The sequence below is a fragment of the Myxine glutinosa genome, chromosome 6 (genome assembly GCF_964187855.1).
Source record: "Myxine glutinosa chromosome 6, kmMyxGlut1.1, whole genome shotgun sequence".
Taxonomy (NCBI): Eukaryota; Metazoa; Chordata; class Myxini; order Myxiniformes; family Myxinidae; genus Myxine; species Myxine glutinosa.
Window position 1 is genome coordinate 134,836,584 of NC_136266.1, and position 23,608 is coordinate 134,860,191.

The 23,608-nt window shown below is 45.2% G+C and overlaps 1 protein-coding gene across 1 annotated transcript in view; it reads left to right on the forward strand.

Moving 5' to 3' along the window:
• LOC137429455 (SCO-spondin) overlaps positions 1-23,608 on the forward strand; it is a 444,698-nt gene that overhangs the window by 347,655 nt on the left and 73,435 nt on the right. Inside the window, exons 96-98 of the mRNA XM_078781076.1 lie at positions 6,385-6,846; positions 9,082-9,261; positions 16,615-16,731. Coding sequence (XP_078637202.1) covers positions 6,385-6,846; positions 9,082-9,261; positions 16,615-16,731 — 759 coding nt within the window. The remainder of the gene's footprint in view (positions 1-6,384; positions 6,847-9,081; positions 9,262-16,614; positions 16,732-23,608) is intronic.

Below are 23,608 nucleotides of genomic sequence, written 5' to 3' on the forward strand. Positions count from 1 at the left end.
CTCACTCACCGCAGGCAGGTTGGTGGTTTTTCTGTCTTCTACCGACTCCTCTCCGGCCTTGCTCCCCCAGCTCTCTCTGTGCTCTGTCCCCCCAATATTCCTTCAGGTCGCACAAGATCTGCCTGCAACCCTCTTATGGTTAAACTGCCAAAGTCTAGGCTCTCTGCTCACCTTCACTCTTTCATTCCCCTTTTCTCCCGCCTCTGGAACAAACTCCCCCACTCCCTTCAATCCCACTCCTCCCTCCAGGTCTTTAAAACAGCTGTTCACCACCATCTCTTATCTTCCCCCATCGAAAACCTTGATCTTTTCTACCCCCGGTAATTCACCCCAGAGTCCTTGCAGTGTTCATATGTTTTATTCCTCTCCCACCTCCCCCCAAGTCCTCCCGATGTCCCTGCTCTCAAATGTTGTGTTTGTGTCCTTCCCCCTCTTCCCCCTCTCTTTTGTGTCCTTCCCCCTCTCTCCCCATCTTGTCTGCCGCTCCCCTTGTTTTTTGTGTTTTGTGTGTCGGTTTGTCTTTTTGTGTGATTAATGTTAGCTCTTTCACGAGCCTCGATCTTGTATACAAAAAAAAAAAGAAAAAAAAAAAAGACAAAATGCTTGAAAAAAAACAACTAAATAAAATCCACGAAAAATTAAATTTATTTTCAGTAACACAAGCACATGCCATGTCTAAGAGAGTAGGTGCCTGTGCAGTTCGCTGCTTCTGGCAGCCACACCATCAATGATATCCTTCGTGTCAAGTTTGGCCAGGATCCCTTTTTCCACAGACATCAACATGAACGCCTCAATATGTTCTTGTGTCATTGAACTTCGCAGACGGCTTTTGATTCTCTCCAAAGCAGAGAAAGACCGTTCACATGCCACTTGTGACACAGGCAGCATTAGCAGCAGCATGTAGGCAAGCCCAATGCTCTTGTAGGCATCAGTGAAGAGGTTCAACTTGAGGAGCACCTTGTAGCAGCAGAGAGGGCAGGCTTTACATGACTTACATGTACTTGGCAGAGTCTTCCTGTCCTGTTCAGACTCACTGTCCTCCTGCACTGTATAAGCATCTGGTACTGATTGTTTCAGTGTTGACCATTGTTCTCCAAGGCTTCGCAGTTCTTTTCGTAGTTGTTCCGCAGTGACACCATCATCAAATCTCAGCAAATGTTTATGCAGCTCTTCCATAGCTCCCGATGGCACTTGATCAAAGTTCCTTGGGTGAAGAAGTGAGAGATCAGCATACAATGTTGATGTTGCTGATCTGTCAAACCGCTGCTCAATGCTGCTCACAATAGTGTCCACTATTCGGTTGTACACTTCAATGCGATACTTCTTTACTGGGTCAGAAGCTGATGTAGCCTCATCTATGGACAGTTCGCCATCAATGCGTTTGTGCCATCTTTGCCGTTTTATAGGAAGGGACTCTTCCACAACAAGATTTACATCCATTTCATCCAGCTGGTCATTAGCCCATTGAACAAACATTGCAGCTGCATCATGACAAGCTTGGAAGTCATCCCGTAGCATCTGCATATTCTCTAGCAATTCATCCACCATCCGGTGCACAGTCAGCAGATCCAGTTGCACAGTTTGTAGATACTTGGAGAGCGCTGTAGTGCGGGAGAATACTTGCAGATATACTTGTGCAGTCAGAATTGTTTCAAACTTCAGGAGACTGTCAATGTATCCCTTCATCTTGGCCTTAACAGCTGCTTGGATCTGGTCAGCAACAAGTATGGCATTAAGAGTGGTGATAACTTCCATGAAAAGCGCTCCAGTTGGATTGTTGAATGAACCAAAACCCTTCTTCAAAGCGGCATCCTTTGACCACCATCGAGTTTCTCCGATAGTTCCCATTCGTTTCACAGTAGTGGAGTGTCGATTCCAGATGTTCATTCGCTGATAAGATTCCCGAAAGAATACTGCAATGTCATTCAGTAATGAGAACAGTGATGCGCTAGTCACCAGAACACTTGTAGCTTCGGTCACAACGAGATTTAACACATGTGCGTGGCACCAAACATGGATCTGTATTGGAGCTTCCTTTGATAGCAGAGTACTGAAGCCTTTGTAGCACCCCTGCATGTTTGCTGCACCATCAGTTGAGTTTCCAACACAGTTCTTGAGGCCAAGATTCAGTCCTAACAAGACTTCAGAAACAAGTTGCACAGAAGCTTTGCCAGAGATTCCTCACATTTCACGCTGTTTAAACGTTCATTAAACATTAAAGGTTCATTAAACGATTACGAAAATAAAAACGACAAGCAAGGAGACGACGATGGTTCACGACCGAGCGGTATTCAATGACAAAGGACGGACTATAAACGAAACAGGCCCGGACAGGCCAGGCCTGGAAATGTCAAAACGAAGGTTACTGACCCTGAAATGAGATAGAAAATAATGTATAATCAGTTATGAGGTTAGTTAGCTACACAATACCGATAATTCGGTTCAATTCCGACAACTTTGAAAATTTAACCTTTGTGACCATCAAAGGTCGAAGATTCTGAAATTTGTTGGAAAACTTGTATTTCATGATGTATGTGATAATATAAGATCATGTATGACATTTCACCCTATCAGGAAGCGAACAATGTAATAAAACCATCAAAAATCGACTTTTCTAAATTTCGTGACGTTGACCTTGCAGCGAAAATGAAAAATCGAGCTCCGTGGGGCTAGACACATGACATTGGCCTCACCAAATATCGAAACCCCTGTCAGATTCCACCAACTCCCTCGGAGAAGATGTGCAGTCACGTGAAAAAGTAAGTACACCCCATGTAAAGTTTTGACTTTTTCAACATATTTCAACATACAGCTAATTGATCTTCATTTCAACAATATTGATGGATAAAGGTGATATAATATAACAAATATCATGAAACATTTACATTTTGTAGTCCATTGTATAATTTAAATAAACATAAATGCAAATTTCACACGTGGAAAAAGTAAATACACCCCTACATTTATCACTACTTCAAATACCTAAAATTAGAATCAGGTGCACCAGCTCGGGTGCAAATGATTAGAACATCGTTAGAGAGGATCTTGGAGGAACCTGTCTAATTTAAACCTCAGACATTTAGTTTGGTTTGCTCTTTGTTGTTGAAGTGTGCAGCGTCACCATGCCTAGATCAAAAGAGCTCTCTGATGCCTTCAGAAAGAAGGTTATAGATGCCGACGAGTCTGGGAAGGATTTAAAAAGATCTCCAAACAATTTGAAATCAATCATTCGACTGTCCGGAAGATCATCTACAAGTGGAGAAGATTCCAAACAACTGCCAACTTGTTCAGGCCAGGCCGCCCCAGCAAGTTCAGCCCGAGAGCAGACCGCAAGATGCTGAAAGAGGTCTCTAAGAACCCCAGAATGTCATCAAGGGATCTACAGGTAGCTCTTGCCACTGTTGATGTCAAAGTGCACGAGTCTACCATTAGAAAGAGGCTGCACAAATTTGATCTACATTGGACGTGTGCCAGGAGGAAACCATTGCTGTCCAGAAAGATCATCAGGGCAAGACTAAAGTTTGCCAATGAACACCGAGGCAAAGACCAGCAGTTCTGGAACAATGTGCTCTGGACAGCTGAGTCGAATGTAGAGCTATTTGGCCACAGTACCAGAAGACATGTTTGGCGAAAAACAAAGACAGCATTTGACCACAAGAACCTGATACCAACTGTAAAGCATGGTGGTGGAAATATTATGGTTTGGGGCAGCTTTGCTGCATCAGGGCCTGGGCAGCTCATCATCATAAAATCCACTCTGAATTATTAATTGTACCAGAGGGTGCTTGAGGATAATGTGAAGCCATCAGTCGGAAAGTTGAAGCTCAACCGAAGGTGACTTCTTGCAACATGACAATGACCCTAAACATACCAGTAAATCCACCAAGGAATGGCTGAAAAGAAAGAAATGGAGGGTTCTGGAATAGCCAAGTCAAAGCCCGGATCAAAAAATCCCATCGAGATGTTGTGGGGGGATTTGAAAGGAGCTGTGCATGCAAGAAACCCCTCAAACATCGCACAGCTGAAAGAATTCTGCATGGAGGAGTGGGCAAAAATGTCTCCCAGTCCATGTCAGAGACTGGTAGACAGTTATAAGAAACGCCTACTTGAGATTGTTTCTGCCAAAGGGGGCAATACCACCTTTAGAGCCAAGGGTGTACTTACTTTTTCCACATGCGAAATTTGCATTTATGTTTATTTAAATTGTACAATGGACTACAAAATGTAAATGTTTCAGGATATTTGTTATATTATATCACCTTTATCTGTCAATATTGTTGAAATGAAGATCAAATAGCTGTATGTTGAAATATGTTGAAAAAGTCAAAACTTTACATGGGGTGTACTTACTTTTTCACGTGACTGTAGCTTGAACTTGATTACCGCCTAAAAAGACATCTTTTTCGGGTGTCGCTCCGCCCACAATGGGCGCAATACGCCCACTCTAGGCAGGACATAACTAGATCATGATATCAACCTCCCACCCAAGTTTCATCAAGATCGGATGATATCGGGTAGTTATGCTGCGGACAGACAGACACACACAGGAGACACACACACAGACAGACGCACACACATGACGAATATAGTGGTCACTTGATAACTCGTGAACACAAAACCGTCACATCAGCATAACTAGCATAACATTATGTTCACACCGTCACATCAAACACTACCGTGAACACAAAAGTCACAAACATCGTCACAATGAAAACATCATCACAAACGTTACGTTACGTAATTCGAACCGTGAACACTTCGAATATTGGAGAGCCCATTGCGCAAACGATTTGTTTTTTCTGGTACGTGTTACTGGGTGGGTACCGTTTCAGATAAACCGGTAAAATGCCTCCCAAACCAAACGGAAAGCCTCATTAACGAAAACGTCCAAGGAAGCTGTTGCAAGAAAGAAGGCTAGGCTAGACGAGGAGTCGAGGACTATCGGAAGCAGGAACAAGGACGTGACACAGCTGCACACCAGCTCAGTGATGTGGCTTTTATTGAAATTCTAAAGATGCTGTTTAGATTTTGCTGATTTGCGTGTGATATAAATCGTTTAAAATAAAAAAAAGCCTTCAATTTCTGATATTTTGCCTTTTCATTCGGGCCTCCCAATTGAAGCCCCGCCCGTAGGGCCCGTATGGCGGGTACCGTTGCTAGTAATTATAATGAGGCGTCAGGGGCGACCTTTTGAGTTTTGACCTTTTGATATTTAGCGGGGAATCCCCGGGGATGGAGGCAGAAGTTTTCCGTGACAATTTTTTTTTCAGCAGTTTTTTTTATCCAGCCCAGCGGCCCATTTTTTACCCAGCGGTCCCAGCCCACCGGCATTGCCCAAATGCCCGTATGGCCAGTCCGCCCATGCTTGGATCCCAGTGGGTGTCATCAAATTCCTCAATACAATTGTGATTTTGAAACGTGATCGACACGGGCCTTGCTCCCGAATCCGAAAATGAACAGATGACGATGGATCGCTGGTTTGATAATATCTCAATACAATCGTGCTTTAACATTATATATCGATATATATAATATCTTATTAATTTGTGATTGGAATGATGAATGAGCTGTTTGGAGTGAAAATATGAAGATATTGAGTTTAAAGCAGAATGAGGAAATGACGTAAGGGTTTCCATCCGTGACATTCATGGATTCCCATTTGCAGTTTCGCCATTGACTGGATATATCAACATTCAGACTGGGTTAGTTTTTTGCACAATTTCTTCACGAACCTGCTGTCAATGGTTGACGTTCAACTGAAGGTGGCACAGGAATAGTGGAATTTATTGAAGAAAATTTAATACTTACATTATTTACTAACTGGTATCCCCACCCAGATCTTGTTTATAGTATAAATAATATAAATAGCTCTTTTAAGAGCCAACACATAGTGTAAACCTTTTACTTTATTGTTATTCCAAATGGAACCCTTTAAACAGCATTTAAATTACATACTTCTCTCTGCAGAGGGGCACTGCATCAGTGGAACAGCCATGCTTTCATCAATGATGCCAACCTTGTGCCAGATATTGTGTATGAAAGAATAAATGGAAATGCAGAAATTTTATTTCAAGACATTTTCCATCTCGAGGAAAATAAAAGTCATGGGAAGGTAATATCATTGGGGCAACTCGAAAATATCCAAAACATTGGCTTTAGAAACAGATATTATTATGACATAACATTGCAGTCAAATGTGTAGCTATTGCTGGCTTGAACATATTTTTTCATTATGATTTACACAATAAATACAGTGTCACAAGTTCTCGTGAAAGACTCTCAGGCCGACCTATGCAAAAATATTTCCAATATTGTTTAAGATTGTGATGCAAATGCTACCAATAATTATATGCCTTATTTATTTTGTCTTTTTCCCCACTTCAGAACCCATTGTTTTGCTCAGCGAATGGTCAGAATGGACGCCATGTCGACCATGTGTGCTCCCTTCAATCATTGCTCGTGCTATCACCGAGCACCTCGAAAAGATAGCCGCTTCTGGGGAACATAAACCAAACTCCGACCTAAACTCAACATTGTCCCCTGCAGTTGCAGCATTGGTGGCACCACCTGAGGATGTGGCATTATTGGCTGGGCCACCTCCTCATTGGGTAGATCCATTCGGGGAAGTCCCTAAACTACGTAGCGTCTCTTATCTTCCTCCTGAACTTCGACCCAAACAACGGCGTTTTAGAGTGTGTCTTCAGCCCCAGGAAAGTGGGGAAGGAACCCCGCAAGGCCGTTCTGGAAAACTGAACACCCCACACAGTACACCTGTCTCGACTGATAAGCAATGCGGATCTTCTTTGATGGAAGAGAAAACTTGTGAAGAAGTCATTCTTTGCAAAGGTAGTATTGCTGTATGTTGTTACCTCCACCACCAAAGGTGGGCGGATGTTATGATTTCACGTCTTTTTGTCTAGTTGTTTGTTTGTTTGTCTGTGAGCACGATGTCTTAAAAAGTTGTGGACAGATTCAGACGAAATTTGGTGGATAGATTGCGTGCATGATAGTGCATGGTGATAGTGCATTGTTGCATTGAGGAAGTTAGGAGTGGAGGAATGGTTGATCAGAGTAGTGATGGCAATGTACAAAAGAGCGCGCACAGCTGTAAGGATGAAGGACGGGAACAGTGGTGAGTTTGAGGTGAAGGTGGGAGTGCATCAGGGGTCGGTACTAAGGCCACTACTATTTGTAGCTGTGATGGAGGTGCTGGCTCAGAACGTAAAGGAGGGTTTACCGTGGGAGTTGTTGTATGCAGATGATCTGGTGTTGATTGCGGAAAGTATGGATGGACTGAAGGAAAAGATGAACAAGTGGAAGGAATGTATGGAGACAAAAGGTCTGAAGGTGAATATAGGAAAGACGAAGGTGATGGCAAGTGGTAAAGCATGTGGTGAGGTGGAAAGAACTGGGAAGTGGCCATGTGCTGTGTGCAGGAAGGGTGTCGGAGTGAACTCCATTCAATGTACAATGTGCGCTGAGTGGGTTCATCAAAAATGTAGTGGTCTGAGAGGGTCATTAACCAGTGTGGCAGCTACATTCAAATGTAAGGTGTGCACAGAGGGAGCTGCAGATGGAGGAAATGTTGAGTTGGATCTTGGAGACGGCGTGAAGCTGGAAGGTGTGAAAACATTTTCCTACTTCGGAGACATGCTGAATGGAGAAGGAGGATCAGACTCGGCAATGGTTGCAAGAGTGAGATGTGCATGGAAGAAGTTTCGGGAACTGAGTGGCGTGCTGATGAGGAGGGGAGTGTCGTTGAAGCTGAAGGGAAAGGTGTATGCTGCATGTGTGAGAAGTGTTATGATTTATGGGAGCGAGACACGGGTAATGAACATAGAGCAGCAATGAAGGCTGAAAAGGGTGGAAATGCGAATGGTTCGGTGGATGTGCGGAGTATCGTTGAGAGAGAGGAAGACAAATGATGAATTGCGATAGATGATGGGAATAGAACCTGTGATTGATGCTGTGAAGAGGGACAGGTTGAGATGGTTTGGTCATCTGTTGAGGAAGGATGAAAGTGACTGGTTGAGAAGAGTGATGGAAATGAGAAGGAAGTAGAGGACGGGGAAGACCGAGAAAGACTTGGCTAAAGATGGTGGAAGAAGAAATGCGGGCAAGGGGGTTAACAAGGAGAGATGCAGAAAATAGGGCAAAATGGAGAAGATTGTCATGGGGACCGCAAGGCTAACCCCCGCTCTAGCAGGGAAAATGGCCTTAAAATGCATGTTGTTTTGTTGTTGTATTCAGTAGATGTTAAATCTGCCCCCTTTAAAAGGTTGCATGGAACTGCTTATACACTGTCTAAATGTCAAATTATCTGTTTGGATCAAGTGAGATTTTGAGGACTGTGTTCCAAGATGACTTTTCCAAGTTTGGAAGTAGTGTTTAGTTGTCTGATAGATATTAAAGGCAGAATCCTACCGAAAGGAAACAGAAATGGAAATATATTGTGTCGTCTTTAAAAATCTCACACGATGTTTGACCAAATTTTCATTGGCTTTTTATCATATCTTGTGAGAAATATGACACTGTAAATCTAATAACATGTCACATGGTAAATTCACAAAAATGACAGAACATTGTCCCCTTCTCCCCCTCCTCCCTCTCACCAACCAACACCTAAATATTCTCCTCTGTCTACCCCTTCACCTTTTGTATGAAATACCTTTATAAAGTCATTGCTTACAAAGCCAATGTTCCAGAACATTGTCAAGATGTCCCAGTTCTGTTATCTTAGCATCTTGCCCCCTCCCTGCACCACCACCCCAATACTCTTCCCAACCCTTAATCCTTCCCTCAATTGAACATCGCTACCTCGTATATGTAATGTGTAGATTACCCCAAAATAATCAGGAAAATGTTTTACGTCCTGGAGTATAGCTGCTTCAGGACAGTTTCTGTAAATCACATTCTGCCTTTATTACTTTATTACTCATCTACCTTCAAAGCCAGTCTGTTCCTTTACACCATCTCAGGATATAAGCACACAGTTAGAAATCACACAAGTATTGTAAATCTCTTCCCCGACACCTCGGAATAAGCCTCACTGTTGTCCAACCAAAATGTGCTGCATCACAGATGAATGTGCTTGGACACCTTGGGGGGAATGGAGCGGTTGTCGAGAGCCTTGCAGTGGAGGTTTCCGCATACGGCAGCGCACTCTCATATTACCTCCTGGCGCTCGTGCCTCCAATAAGCAGCCATCTTGCTCGGGTGCACGCTTTCAGACAGAAAGCTGTAACACAGCTCGCTGTCCTGGTAACGTCATCTATACTATTTGTTACGGATTCGGCACTTATTATTATTATTGCTGTTATTATTATTATTGTGGGTTCTAAGTATTAGGTGTAGTGAAATTATACTGAAGGTGAACCCAGGAGTGCTCGCTTATCCCACTAAAGGGGCGTCTATAAGACCCGGGACAACCGCGGCACAAGGCCACTCCAGCGACACTTACTGTGACATATGGTCCTGTAGTTTGAATGGTATGTACGCCCCTATATGCTGCACTTGTTTTGCTTTGCCTATTGATATCGGACATTGCCCATATAATACTCCGATTCCGATGTCTATTGCATGAATGTATTTTGCAGGATGTTACCACAGATCTAAATGATATTAAACCTACCCAAGGGACAAGTCGTGTCTGTGGTTGATTTTCACGACATTTAATATCATTTAAATCTACGAAATGGCTGAACCCAAGATGATCACGGTACCGACTCTCGATGCTGATGCACAAGCCGAGGAGTCGGGGTCGGAGTTCACCCACTGGCTCAAAACGCTGGAGAATTACTTCGCCGCGGATGAACCGGAGCCCACCGCTGCGGCTAAGCTGTCCGTGTTACATTCGAAGGTCCATCACCGCGTTTACCGGTGCATTGCTCGCTTTGAGACGTATGCCACGGCTCTGGCCGAGCTAAAGCGACTATACATAAAGAAACGGAGCGCCGTGCACGGCCGGCATCAGCTCTCTCAGCGGCGACAACAACCATCAGAATCGATCGATCACTACGCGCAGGAGCTGCGACACCTTCTAGCGGACTGCGTGCAGGAGGTACGGACCCACGAGCAAGTGCAGGACGACCTTCTCCGAGATTCTTTCGTCTGTGGAATTAGCTCTGGAGCCTTGAGGCTCCGACTTTTGGAGACCCTGGAGCTGACATTTACAGAGGCGATATGCCATCTGTGCTCCACCAAGGGTCATGTTGCGAAGGTCTGCAAAAAGTCCGTGCGAGGTACGCGCGCCCGCGCAGCCTTGAATGGGCTTATCGCTGAGCCGGACTGCGCACTGAGCGGAGCGCCCCGCCCGGCCTTGATGAGAGTATCCCCTCCTCGCGGGCCCCTGGCTGCACGCTCGACCTTGATGGGGGACATCGGGCAGCCTAAACAACCGGCGCGACCACGACCGGCCGCAGCGCGATCGGCCTTGGCTGGCGTCCGGACGCCCACCTCGAACAAGCAACGAAGTACTGCTTTGCCAACTCCTCTGGATTCGCAGCGAACGTTGCACGGGACTCGAGCGCCATCCGACGGCGGCTTTTACGAATTACACGCTATCGCACCAGCTCATGGAACGGTGGATGGCAGTGATCCTCTACGCGTGACTCGAGCGCCATCTGACGGCGGCTCTTACGAATTACACGCACTTGCTCCAGAACTGCCAACTGTGCGCTTGTCACGGGAATCCTCCACGGGCTGCCCGAACGACCGGCAAACTGCAGCCGGCGTGGGAACGTCCTCTGACAGTGGCTTTTACGATTTACATGCTCCTGCTCCAGCGCGGCCAACTATGCGCTTGTCACGGGAATCCTCCACGGGCTGCCCGAACGACCGGCAAACTGCAGCCGGCGTGGGAACGTCCTCTGACAGTGTCTTATACGATTTACATGCTCCTGCTCCAGCGCGGCCAACTATGCGCTTGTCACGGGAATCCTCCACGGGCTGCCCGAACGACCGGAAAACTGCAGCTGGAGTGGGATCCACTCGCGAGGCGCGATCTTCTCGCCCGGACGGCACAATACCTGCTGGGTCTTCCGGCCTTGCGCAGGCCATCATTCCGCTCCAGGTCGAAGGCGTTTTGTCACAAGCCTTAATCGACACGGGGTCTACGGATAGTTTTATCGATCAACGACTAGTGCATCAACATGGGTGGCCGGTTCTCGGGACTACACAACAGATCTTCATGGCCTCCCAAGGCCTTCGGCTGAGCACAAAAGGGGCATGTCGATTGAAACTTGTGATAAAGGGACGCACGTTCCCCGACGTGTATCTCATGGTATTACCTGCGTTATGTGCCGACGTTCTGTTAGGACACGATTTCCTTAAGCGACATGGACGTTTGGAAATGGACTTCGGTGGGCCGGACACGCTTGCTGTGTGCGCCCTCGCTCAGATGGACGTGGAGCCTCTCTCGCTGTTCCCCAACCTGACCACTGATTGTACCCCTGTAGCTGTAAAATCGCGCCGCTACTCTCGCGCAGACGCGCAATTCATTGCGGAAGAAACGGCCCAGCTCTTAAAGGACGGTATTATAGAACCCAGCCGGTCGCCGTGGCGGGCCCAAGTCTTAGTAGTGCGAAGTGAGGCCCATCGCCGGCGCATGGTAATCGACTACTCACAGACGATTAATCGTTTTACACAGCTGGATGCCTACCCCTTACCGGGGATGGATGCACTGGTACGCCAGGTGGCCCAGTACTCCGTTTACAGCACTCTCGATCTGCGTAGTGCGTATCATCAGGTCCCCATCTCTAGGGCTGATCGCGTCTATACGGCCTTTGAATCGGGTCAACGGTTGTACCAGTTCACTCGACTCCCCTTTGGGGTAACTAACGGGGTCTCATGTTTTCAGAGGGCGATGGATGACCTCGTTACGAAGGAGAACTTGACCGATGTCTTTGTCTATCTGGACAATCTTATGGTTTGTGGGTATGACCAGGGGCATCATGACGCTAATCTGAAACGCTTCCTCGAGGTCGCGCAGAAATATCGCCTAACCATGAATGCGGCTAAGTGTCGTTACTCTCTACGCACGGTAGATATTCTGGGGTACACCGTGACCCATGGCTCTGTCTCTCCGGATAAGGAGCGTCTGCGACCTTTGCTCGATATGGCTCCGCCTAGCGATTGGGCTTTGCTGAAACGCGCTCTTGGGCTGTTCGCCCACTATTCGAAGTGGGTGCAAAATTTCTCCGCGAAGCTCTGCCCCCTCGTGGCCTGCGACACGTTCCCCATGGGCCCGGCCGCCTTGGCGGCCTTCGAGGGTCTTAAAGCCAACATCACTGGCACCGCTGTAGCGACAATTGACGAGAGTACATCTTTCGTTTTGGAAAGTGATGCCTCGGATCATGCGATAGCGGTGACTCTCTCCCAAGGGGGACGCCCTGTGGCTTTCTTTTCGCGGACTCTCACCTCCGCTGAGCGGAGGCATTTGTCTGTTGAAAAGGAAGCATACGCGATCGTCGAATCGATTCGGCGATGGCGGCCGTACCTGCTCGGGCGGTGTTTCCAAATCATCACGGACCAACAAAGCGTTGCATTCATGTACGACACCTTACATGCTCAACGCATTAAGAATGAGAAAATCACTCGCTGGCGTATCGAACTCGCCGACTTCTGCTACACCATCAAATACCGCCCGGGGAAGGATAACCTGGTCGCCGACGCCTTATCGAGGCCGGCCACTTGCGCGGGGGTTGTCACTTTGGAGGGGCTGCGCGCTTTGCACGGCACTATGTGTCATCCCGGGGTAGCGCGTTTCGCGCATTTTGTGTGCGAGGGGAATCTGCCGTACTCGATTGAGGACATCCGCCGGATCTGCCGTGATTGCACTATCTGCGCGGAACTCAAACCGCGTTTTTACAACCCTCCTATGGGGACGCTGGTTAGGGCTACTAGACCGTGGGAGCGTTTGGCGATGGACTTCAAGGGGCCGCTGCCGGTGTCGAGTAACTCTCATTATCTGCTCACTATCGTTGATGAGTATTCGCGATTCCCCTTTGCTTATACGTGCGGGGATATGTCGGCTGCCACGGTTATACGGTGCCTACAGAATTTGTTTTCTATGTTTGGGTATCCGGCCTACGTGCATACCAATCGGGGTGCGGTGTTCCTGTCTCAGGAGGTGAGGGGCTACTTGCTCCAGAATAATGTTGCTTCGAGCTACACCACCCCGTACCGGCCCCAGGCGAATGGGCAGATCGAACGCTTTAATGTTCATTGATCGATAAAACTAGCCTTGTTGATAGGGTGCGGGTACTCCAGGCTAATCCCGAGCATGCCCGTGTGCTAATGGCTGACGGACGCGAGTCTACTGTCTCAGTACGCCATCTCGCCCCTTGTGGGGTCGACGACAGGGATATTGACGAACCGATCTACGAGTCTATGGACTCTACCGAAACTTCCTCTATGGAACTACTGCCGTCACTTCCGTCGTCGCCTACTCCCTTGCCTGATGGCTCTGGGGTGCCCCCTCCGACACCCACCTCCGGCGGCTATTCCGACGCGGGGGACTCCGGGCTTGGGGACGCCGTACCCGGTAGTCTCCGCACCCAAACTGGCAGGGTAGTTCGCCGCCCCGACCGCTACGGGTGGACCGACTGACGTGGATTGACGTACCCCATTCGATTATTGCTGACGCTTGCTTGCGACCTGCCTAGCGGCAGTCTAGTTTTAACGGCGGGGAGAATGTAGTGAAATTATACTGAAGGTGAACCCAGGAGTGCTCGCTTATCCCACTAAAGGGGCGTCTATAAGACCCGGGACAACCGCGGCGCAAGGCCACTCCAGCGACACTTACTGTGACATGTGGTCCTGTAGTTTGAATGGTATGTACGCCCCTATATGCTGCACTTGTTTTGCTTTGCCTATTGATATCGGACATTGCCCATATAATACTCCGATTCTGATGTCTATTGCATGAATGTATTTTGCAGGATGTTACCACAGATCTAAATGATATTAAACCTACCCAAGGGACAAGTCGTGTCTGTGGTTGATTTTCACGACATTAGGTGTATTGTTGTTTAAGGGAAATGGTTATTGTGGTTAAAAGGTTAAAAGCGCTCATGGTAAAAATGAGACAGGAAATTGGATCGTGACCCGGAAGAGAAAAGAGCGAGGAAGAAGAAGGCGTAAAAGGCATTTGAAAAAGGAGGGATTCGGAAAAGCGCCGGACCTAGCGTGGTCGAGCGTACATGGCGAGGGAACTTTGAGTCCTTGAAAGGAATCTCGGGCGATTGGTGTTATCGCTGGAATTGTGTAAAAGCCTGCGAAGCCAGGTACAGGCGTGAGGTTCCGGAGAATCTTCGCCGCCAGGCCGCGGCTCGAGCGAGAGCTGTCCGCCATTTCGCCCCACGCGCCGCCTTCATCGGAAAAGGTTTTCATCGCGTCGGCTGGGCTTATCCTCCGGTGGTTTGCCGGGGACGGCTGTGCAATACAGCGGCGTCTGAAAATTGCCCTGCGGTTCGCTGATTGAACGGTGCAGGTGCACATCTGGATCGCGTCTTTGGGAGTTCCCTTTACACCGGCCGTTTGCTGTTAGTGTGGATCACGTGACAGTCCACGCCTTGCCTACACCTCCTTACTCGCCACCGTCCCGTCGCCTCATCTCCGTGGAGTTACAGAGACATTGAGAAGGGCTCGGTTTCAGTCCCTGGGAAAGTACCGTGAGTTTGAGCTAGGTTACCCTCTTAAGATCTTGATTGAATGGTTGATTGCCACAATTATTGTATGGTTCTTCTTGTGTGCTTTTAATATATTATTGGTTCATTGACAACCAAGGGTGTGGTTTCCTTATTGATTTGATTGTTTAATTTGATGGTTTCATGGATGGTTTAATTAGTGATTGATTTTGAATCTGAATAACTATTCTTTCTGCCGGGGTTCCTCTCGGGGTTCGGAGATTACCGAGACCAGGAGATTGTAGAGGACTCCGTAACATATTACAAGTACATTACTCATTATTAGGTATCCGAGCCAGTATGGGTGGAGGCCTATTGTTCTTGTCGGGACTTTTATCATCATTTTTATTATTTTTATTGGTGTTATTAATTCACTATATTTTTGACGTGTTTTTCTCAGAAAACGCTACACATATGAACCGAAAAACCTCACAGGATTGTTACAACTCATGAGATACATATACTTCCATTAATGTAATTGGTCCAAAGGCTTAACGGCCATGTTGGATTTATAATTTGAGCAATCTGTTTGTAGGCTTCGAATTATTACCTTTAAAGAACCACGAAAATGCACTTTTATTTATCTCGTGCCTCGCTAATAGTTTACACCTCTGTCCCGTGGGTGGTGAATAGTTTTACAGTCACTGATGGTGTGCCAGCTCAAACAAGCAAAAATCTCCTCATGAATGTATGATTGCATGGAGAAAGGCTAAGATTTATCGTAGTAGAAGCCTGGTGTTGGCTTAATGGTTGAGGTGGCTGCCTTAAGATCTTTGGGTCTTAAGTTTGAGCCCCTGTCGTGCCGTTGGAATAACACCAGGTGGGTGGGTTGACTCAGTCTATCATCCTTCTGAGGTCAGCAAAATGAGTACCAGCTTACTGGTAACAATGGCATCCATCAGCGGCACGGCCGCACTTCCAGAAGCCACAGGCTGCATACAAAACACACATCCGAATAGAGAAGTTTCTTTTCAAATGAAACAGCGTTACAGAATCAACTAAATGATTCTGTAACGCTGTTGATTAAAAAAAAGTAGTTAAAAATAAACATTTTCATTAAAAAACATTTGTTCCACCTGTTGCCGAATTGAGGCCAATATACGATCCACTTGTTGTGAAATGCCGAATCGAGGCCAATTACGTCTTAGCCAGGCATATTAATGATACGATCACGAGTAGTCATACGAGCATGCATTGATTAGAGATTGGCCTAATTCATATAATCACAGGAAATTTACAGACATTTAATCTCAAAAAACACTCCGGCACTAGATTTTTTAACAAATTTAATCTTTGAGCTTTGATTCGTCACAATGACACTTGGAATAAATTAATGTCTTCAATTAAAAAGATGTTTCTTTTTTTTCCGTATCGACTAAAGAAAAAATGACAACTAAAAAAAATGTCTTTTTCATTTCCATATTGCACGGTTACCCAGTAGTAATATTCCCAGAGCCATTTTTTGAACTTAAACCATTATTTGGATGACAAGGAGGTTTCATTAAATACAAACAATGATTTAACAAAACATTGGATATGAGGACTAAACACTACAGGATCCTTCTGTTTCCTGCTTTTGATGTCAATTCAACTAATGGCTTTAATTTTTTTTTAAACATCCTTACGAAAACGTTCTCGTCACGCCTTATAGAATAATCATGTAACTATAAAATGATAAAGTGTTACAATGCTGATCCAAAAGAGAATTCAATTTGGTTGTTCAATTGCTTTTCCATTACCGCCACAGAAAACTTTGTCAATGCAACTTGAAGTCATGTAATTGAATGAATGTCTCCTTGGGTTTCAATGTTATTGTATCAAGATAAATAGTGTACAGGAACTGATGCGTCTTTCATTCCCCATGGAGTTGTGATTCGCTGCATTCTGTACAGATGGTCATAACGCACGCGTCATCTTGCCCTCACAGGAGAGGCTTGTGAAGACCGTGGCCGGGAGTTCCTGTCAGACTGTGCCAACCACTGCCCGCGCACCTGCTCAGATCTCTGGCAACATGTGGAGTGTCTGCAGTTTGCATGCAAAGCAGGTACCACGTTCACACCTCCACGCACACATCCATTTCAAGAGATGCAAATAGGTGCAGTCTGTTATGTGTTTTAGTGATCAGGGAAATTGATGAGCTATGGTCTTGTGTACAAAAACTTTTGCCTTTTGCATCTCCAGGCAGGCTGTTACAATAGGGAATGCACCATCCATCAGAGGGGATGTTAAATCATTCATTTATTGAAATATGCCATGATGCATGGTATACAGTGACTTCAGAAAGTATTCACACCCCTTGACTTTTTCACATTTTGTTGTGTTACAGCCTGAATTTAAAAATGATTAAATTGATAATTTTTGTTACTGCTATACATGTAATACTCCATAATGTCAGAGGAATCGTTTGTTGTAGAATTTTTTTACACGATAATTAAAAATAAAAAGCTGAAATGTCTCGAGTCAATAAGTATTCAACCCCTTTGCTATGACTCTCCAAATTGACCTCAGGTGCATCCATTTTCCTTTGATCATCTTTGAGATGTCTCTACAACTTGATTGGAGTCCATCTGTGGCCAATTCAATTGATTGGACATGATTTAGAAAGAAACACCACTTTCTATATAAGGTCCCACAGTTGGCAGTGCATGCCAGAGCAGAAACTCTACCAGGAAGTCCAATAGAACTATGAGGAGGCATCGAGCTGGGGAAGGGTATACAACGATTTCTAGAGTGTTGGCAGTTCCCAAGAACATATTGAGCTCCATCATTAGGAAATGGAAAGTATATGGAACTACCCAAACCCTTCCTTCAGCTGACCGTCCGACCAAACTGAGCAACCGGGCAAGAGGACCAATAACCCTTTGACCACTCTGACAGAACTACAGCATTCCTTGGCCGAGCTGGGAGAACCTGCCAGAAGGATAACAGTCTCTGCAGCAATTCACAAATATTGGCGTTATGGGAGAGTGGCTAGTTGGAAGCCACTCCTGAGAAAATTCACATGACAGCACATCTGGAGCTTGCAAAAAGGCACGTGAAAGACTTTGAGAGAATGAGGCAAAAGGTTCTGTGGTCTGATGAGATGAAAGTTTAACTCTTTGGCCTGAATGCAAAGTGCTACCTTTGACTGAGACTGAGCACAGCTCATCACCCCATCTAACACCATCCCTACCCTGAAGCATGGTGGTGGTGGCAGCATCATATGATGGGGATGCTTTTCAGCGCAGGGACTGGGAGACTTGTGTAAGGATAGAGGGAGCAATGGATTTTTTTATGTAGAAGGCTCCAGGCATGGACTATATAGTCCTCATCGAGGCCATGCCTAAGTAAAAGAGCTGCATTGATAGAAAAGTGAAGAAGGAGGAGAGACGAGTCTAAGAGTTTTTGAGAAAGCAGAAAATCTGCTTTTTGAAAAGGGGAAGATCATAAGTGTTTCGAAAGACATGGGAAGGTAAAGAGTTCCAGAGTTTGGCCGTGGAGGGGAAGAAACAAACATCATAACGGCCCACTCTTGAGTTGCCAATGGCCACACAATAATCATGAGATGTAGTGACTTGTCGCGTATTCTGTAGTCTCGTTAATGGTGGAGGTATATAAGCAGCAAGTTCTTGGGAGCAGAAACTGAAGTAATGTCTGTAGAAAAGAGAAAGAGAACCAACTTTGCGACGTAATTTGAGCAGGTCAAGTTTTGAGGTCAGATTGGGAGAGTTGATAAGTCGAATTACTTTTAATTCAATTCTGTCCAGTAAGTATTTGGAACAAGCACCTCCCCAGATGTGAGAGCAGTACTCTATACAAGGACGAATCAATCCTTTATATAGTTGAAGCAACTGTTGAGAGGAGAAGAATCTTTCGAAATCTGAACAGGACTCCCAATTTCTTCGAGGCAGATTTAGCTATTTGTGTAATGTGTGGATTCCAGGATAGATTTAAAGTTAGGGTAATACCGAGTAGGTTTATTGTATCACATGGTGATATTGGAGCAAGATTGCTGTTCACCTATTAGTAAGGGAAACATATGAAAATCTGTTAACTAAATTGTTACCAAAAAATTTCTTCACCAATATGTTTGTAAAGGTGTGTAATAACATGTGTTAAAATGTTGAAGGTCAACTCCCGTGGGAAACCCAGAAAAAAAGCTGTTGAATTCGGGTACCGAAAAATTATTTTCGAGAATTTTTATTTTTTTTAATCGGCCCTTAAGTAACTTATGAGGGGTCAAATAAGGGTTTTTCATGATTCTGAGTTGATTGTTAACATTTATATTTCACCACAGACACTCCTTTGTGGAAAAATAATTTCTAAATATATCTCATTTTCTACTTTGCAGGACATGGAGTCTAGCAATATGGATGAAGACATTACTCCACCTGTGCTCAATTGCTTCATCTGTGCACGCTCGGATACACCAGCTGAAAGGCTCATACAGGCAACTCCAAAGGGATACTCAACTTTATTGAAACAAGCAGAAACTGTCGAAAATGTTACTGTTGTGGAACATATGAAGGAAGCTCAAAAGGAAGGAAAACTGAGGTACCACCAGAAGTGTAAAAATGATCTGTACAACAACTTTGTTGCAACCACCAAGAAGTCAGCTCAAGCATCAAAGGCAGAGAAAGAGTCATCAAAGTTGAAGAGAAGACGCACTACTTGTGAGTTCAGTTCATCAACTGGCTGCAGTTCTAGAAGATCACAGTCAGTTGACCTCCTGTATAAGGATGTATGCATTCTTTGCAACCAACCAGCCCAGCTCTACAAAAATAATCCAGCACAAGCTAGAAAGAAATACAGAGTGCCAGATAATTTGACTGCAGATACACTGAAGGCAAGCTTGCTGAAGACAGCACGGAGTCGCGGGGATGACTGGGGCACTGAAGTCACTGGACGCCTGGAAGGGATCAACGACTTGGTAGCAGAAGAAACACTGTACCATTTGCGATGCAAACTTATGTTTGCGAGAGGTGACAGTTTGTCCAAGACTGATGAGGAAGGAAAAAGGAAGAGAGGACAGAGGAGTATTGATGAGGAGCGAGAGGCAGTTTTTATTGAATTCTGCGAATGGTTAGACTCAGAATTAGAGCATGGGGTAATGAACATGGACCAAGTCCATGAAAAGCTGCAGGAGTTTGATCAGTCACCAGAGAAGAGCCTTTCTTATTCAAAGCATTGGCTAAAGATAAAACTTCTAGAGAAATACGAAGACACCTTGTATTTCACAACACAGGAAAGAAAGGCAGATGTACTCTGTCTCAAAGATGGCACCGACAATATTCTGCGAGAGCATCATGCTAATCTTGACCATGGAGATGAGAAGACTCAGATCATAAAGACGGCACTCAAGTTCATATCCAATGATATTGCCTTGATTGATTTAGGTCCAAAGTCATACCCCACCACACACAGTATGACTGACATCGATAGTCAGCTGACACTTGTTCCTGCAAGCCTTCAGATGTTCTTGAGACCGATTGTCAAGACAGACGAAAGAGTTGCCGTTTGGGGGCAGAATTTTATTAAGGCCTGTCGACCTCGGTCTGGAGTATTGCCACACCAAATGGGGCTTGCCATACAACTTGATCATAGATTTGGGTCAAAATGGATGCTCAACAAGTTCCACTGGCTGGGATACACTGAGTCTTACACGGAGACACAAAACTACAAATACTGCTTCCTTAATAGTAGGAGTGGAGATGATGTTCCAGATACTTCTGGCACTCTTGACACCATTGTGGAGGAAACCGATGAACAGATCAATGATGAGGTTGCGGTTGATGCTGCGCTTGAGGATCAATCAGTGATGACAGCCAAAGTGCCAGCCAGTGAAAGTGAATTGTCAAGTAATGATCAGGTGGTCTTTATGGAGGTTGGGGAAACAAACAATGCAGTCACTCAGTTTGTTGGAGACAATATAGATTTAAACATTGTCTCTATTCACGGAAACACTCCCTTTCACTCAATGGGTTGGATCGAAGTCACCTCTCCGGCACCACCTTTGCCAGATCCACAGACAACAGCAGCTTTCCCCCGGGTGAAGTTGAAGGTACTCGACAAAGCTAAGATCCTGAGAGGAACTGAAGTAAAGATTATTCCATTTACGAACAGGAAACAGATAGGAACGAACGTGATCATGTTTCTCCCCCTCGCTGAGCTTTCCTCCTCCCTGGCTCATGATCAGCCACTCCTCACTCCAGGTGACACACTCTGGGCAGCGGGGTGGGTGATCAAAGCCAACGATCCTGAGTTCCCACACTCCAACTGGAATGGCTGGATGAAGAGAATCCATGCTAATGATGCAAAGCAGAGTACACAGATCGAGTTCCTCCCAGTTATTGAAGGAGACCCTAATGACCTCAACACCATCTTCACCACTCTGAAAGAGTGCATACGGCGTGCTGGGGTCGCTATAGTGACCTTTGATCTTCCGATTTGGCTGAAGGCTGTGAATATAATAAAGCAGGCAAATCTACCCGTCATTCCAAGGGGTACCAGTTCACTGGTAAATGACTGCTTGTCGTTAAAGGCGGCAAAAAGGGTTGGCGTCAGGAAGGGCATCCGGCCATAAAACATTGCTTCAAAAAGGGGACCGAAAAACAACAACAACCACGGTTCCCGAAAAAGGCCAACCCCCGCTTGCGGGGAAAAATGGCCTCTAAAGGTGGTTTTTTTATTTTTTTTTTATTCCAAGGTTGGGTGGTTTTCACCTGCTGAAGTCTTATCTTGGATCAATGGGTAACATCATGGAAGATTCTGGACTACTAGATGTGATCCAGTTGATCTATCCTGGAAGTACGACAGCCAACCACATCATGGATGGAGGATGTTTTGACAAGGCAATCTGTGTTCACCTCCTCATCGATGCAGCCATCTATCAACACATCATGAAACTTGCCTTCACTGAGGAGGAGCGTGGTGACATGAAGACCTTCATGGAGAAGGTGGCTGATGGGAAGATGGGAGCCAGACACTCAGACCCAGTAGTGCCAGTGTTTGAGCAAAGGTTTGAAGAAACCTTCAAACGACTCGCAAAAGGAGGAAGAACACCTGCACTCTGGGTGGAGTACCACCACATGGTAGATGTGATCAAGGTCTTTATCAGAACCGAGCGACTTGCAGACCACAATGGGCATCTGTCCTGCATTGTTACCAAGATGCTTCACATCTTTGCCGCTGCAGGCCATCATCAGTATGCCAAGGGCGCACGGCTGTACTGTCAACTCATGAAGGAACTAGAAACTTTGCCTGCTTACAAAGACACCTTAGAACGTCTCACTGCCCACGGGAACCACGTTGTCCGTTACTCAAGTCATGAGTGGTCCGGCACATGGTGTGACATTTGCATTGAGCAGACATTAATGAAGGCAGCCAAGTCACAAGGTGGACTGAGCAGAGGAAGAATGAGAAACAGTTTTTCTGGCCACAAATGCTGGGTGCTCATCCTCAGTCACCTGTCTGATGTCAACCGGCGGATGGAGGAGGACGTCAGTAAACATGTTCCAGTCCACAGAGACCTTGCCAAGACACAGATGAAGCGAGATGCAGAGGCAGTTGAACTTGTCCTAAAATGGTTTGAGGAGATCAACCCATTCGACAACGATAGAGACAAGGAGTTGCCGGCGATGCAGCTGCAAGAAGAATGGGGTCACGTGCATCTCGGCCTGTGGAGTCTGTAATGGCATTACATGCAGAAACTGCAGTCATGATGTTGTTGAGTCTGAAGAAGACATAGACAATGACTGTTGAAACTTCTGACATTGTGAATGAGAAATAACTCTTGAGTATTATATATGTATGTGAAATAAAAGCTACTTTGTGTGTAAATGTAAAAGTGAAAATATAAATGTTAACAATCAACTCAGAATCATGAAAAACCCTTATTTGACCCCTCATAAGTTACTTAAGGGCCGATTTAAAAAAATAAAAATTCTCGAAAATAATTTTTCGGTACCCGAATTCAACAGCTTTTTTTCTGGGTTTCCCACGGGAGTTGAACTTCAACATTTAAACACATGTTATTACACACCTTTACAAACATATTGGTGAAGAAATTTTTTGGTAACAATTTAGTTAACAGATTTGTGAAATATCTCATAAAATGCCCTTACTATATGCTCCCATCCAACTTGACAGAACTTGAGCAAATCTGCAAGGAAGAATGGGGGAAACTGCCAAAATCCAGATGTGCAAAGCTGATACAGACATACCCAATAATACTCAAAGCTGTAATCACTGCCAAAGGCGCTTTTACAAAGTATTTACTCAGGGAGTTGAATACTCATTGTCAATTAGATATTAATGTATTTAATTTTTCATTATTTTGTGAATATTTCGAAAAAATTAATTCCACTTTGACATCATGGGGTATTATTTGTACATCAGTGACAAAAAATCTCAATTCAAATCATTTTAAATTCAGGCTGTAACACAACAAAATGTGAAAAAGTCAAGGGGTGTGAATACTTTCTGAAGGCACTGTATTGGGGTATTATTATGTGATTCCACCTGGTGTTATTCCAAATGTTAGACCTTTTGGAGCTTCTGCACAGGTTGTGTATATGGATAGTCCACCTATGTCTTATTAGAACCCTTCATCCCCCATAACTTATAATGGTGGTCCCATGAGGATTTGCAAATGGTGAGCCCGCAGTGCAAGATCACATGACACATTTCACACACTGCAAAGCTTTGTTGAAACGTTTTACAAATGCCAAGCCGAGTGTTATTTTACTTGCACTAGAGGTCAAGAAAATAGGATTATAAGTTCAGCGCTGAATGTCAGTCACATGCGATAAAATATTTTTGTCAAATTAATTTTCATGAGAGGAAAAACAATGACCTTTCCGTTGCAACATCTCACCATTTTCAGTTATTTTCAAGCTCTGCCCTCTTTTTCACTTTTCGTTTCCTGCTCCGTTCATTCCTTA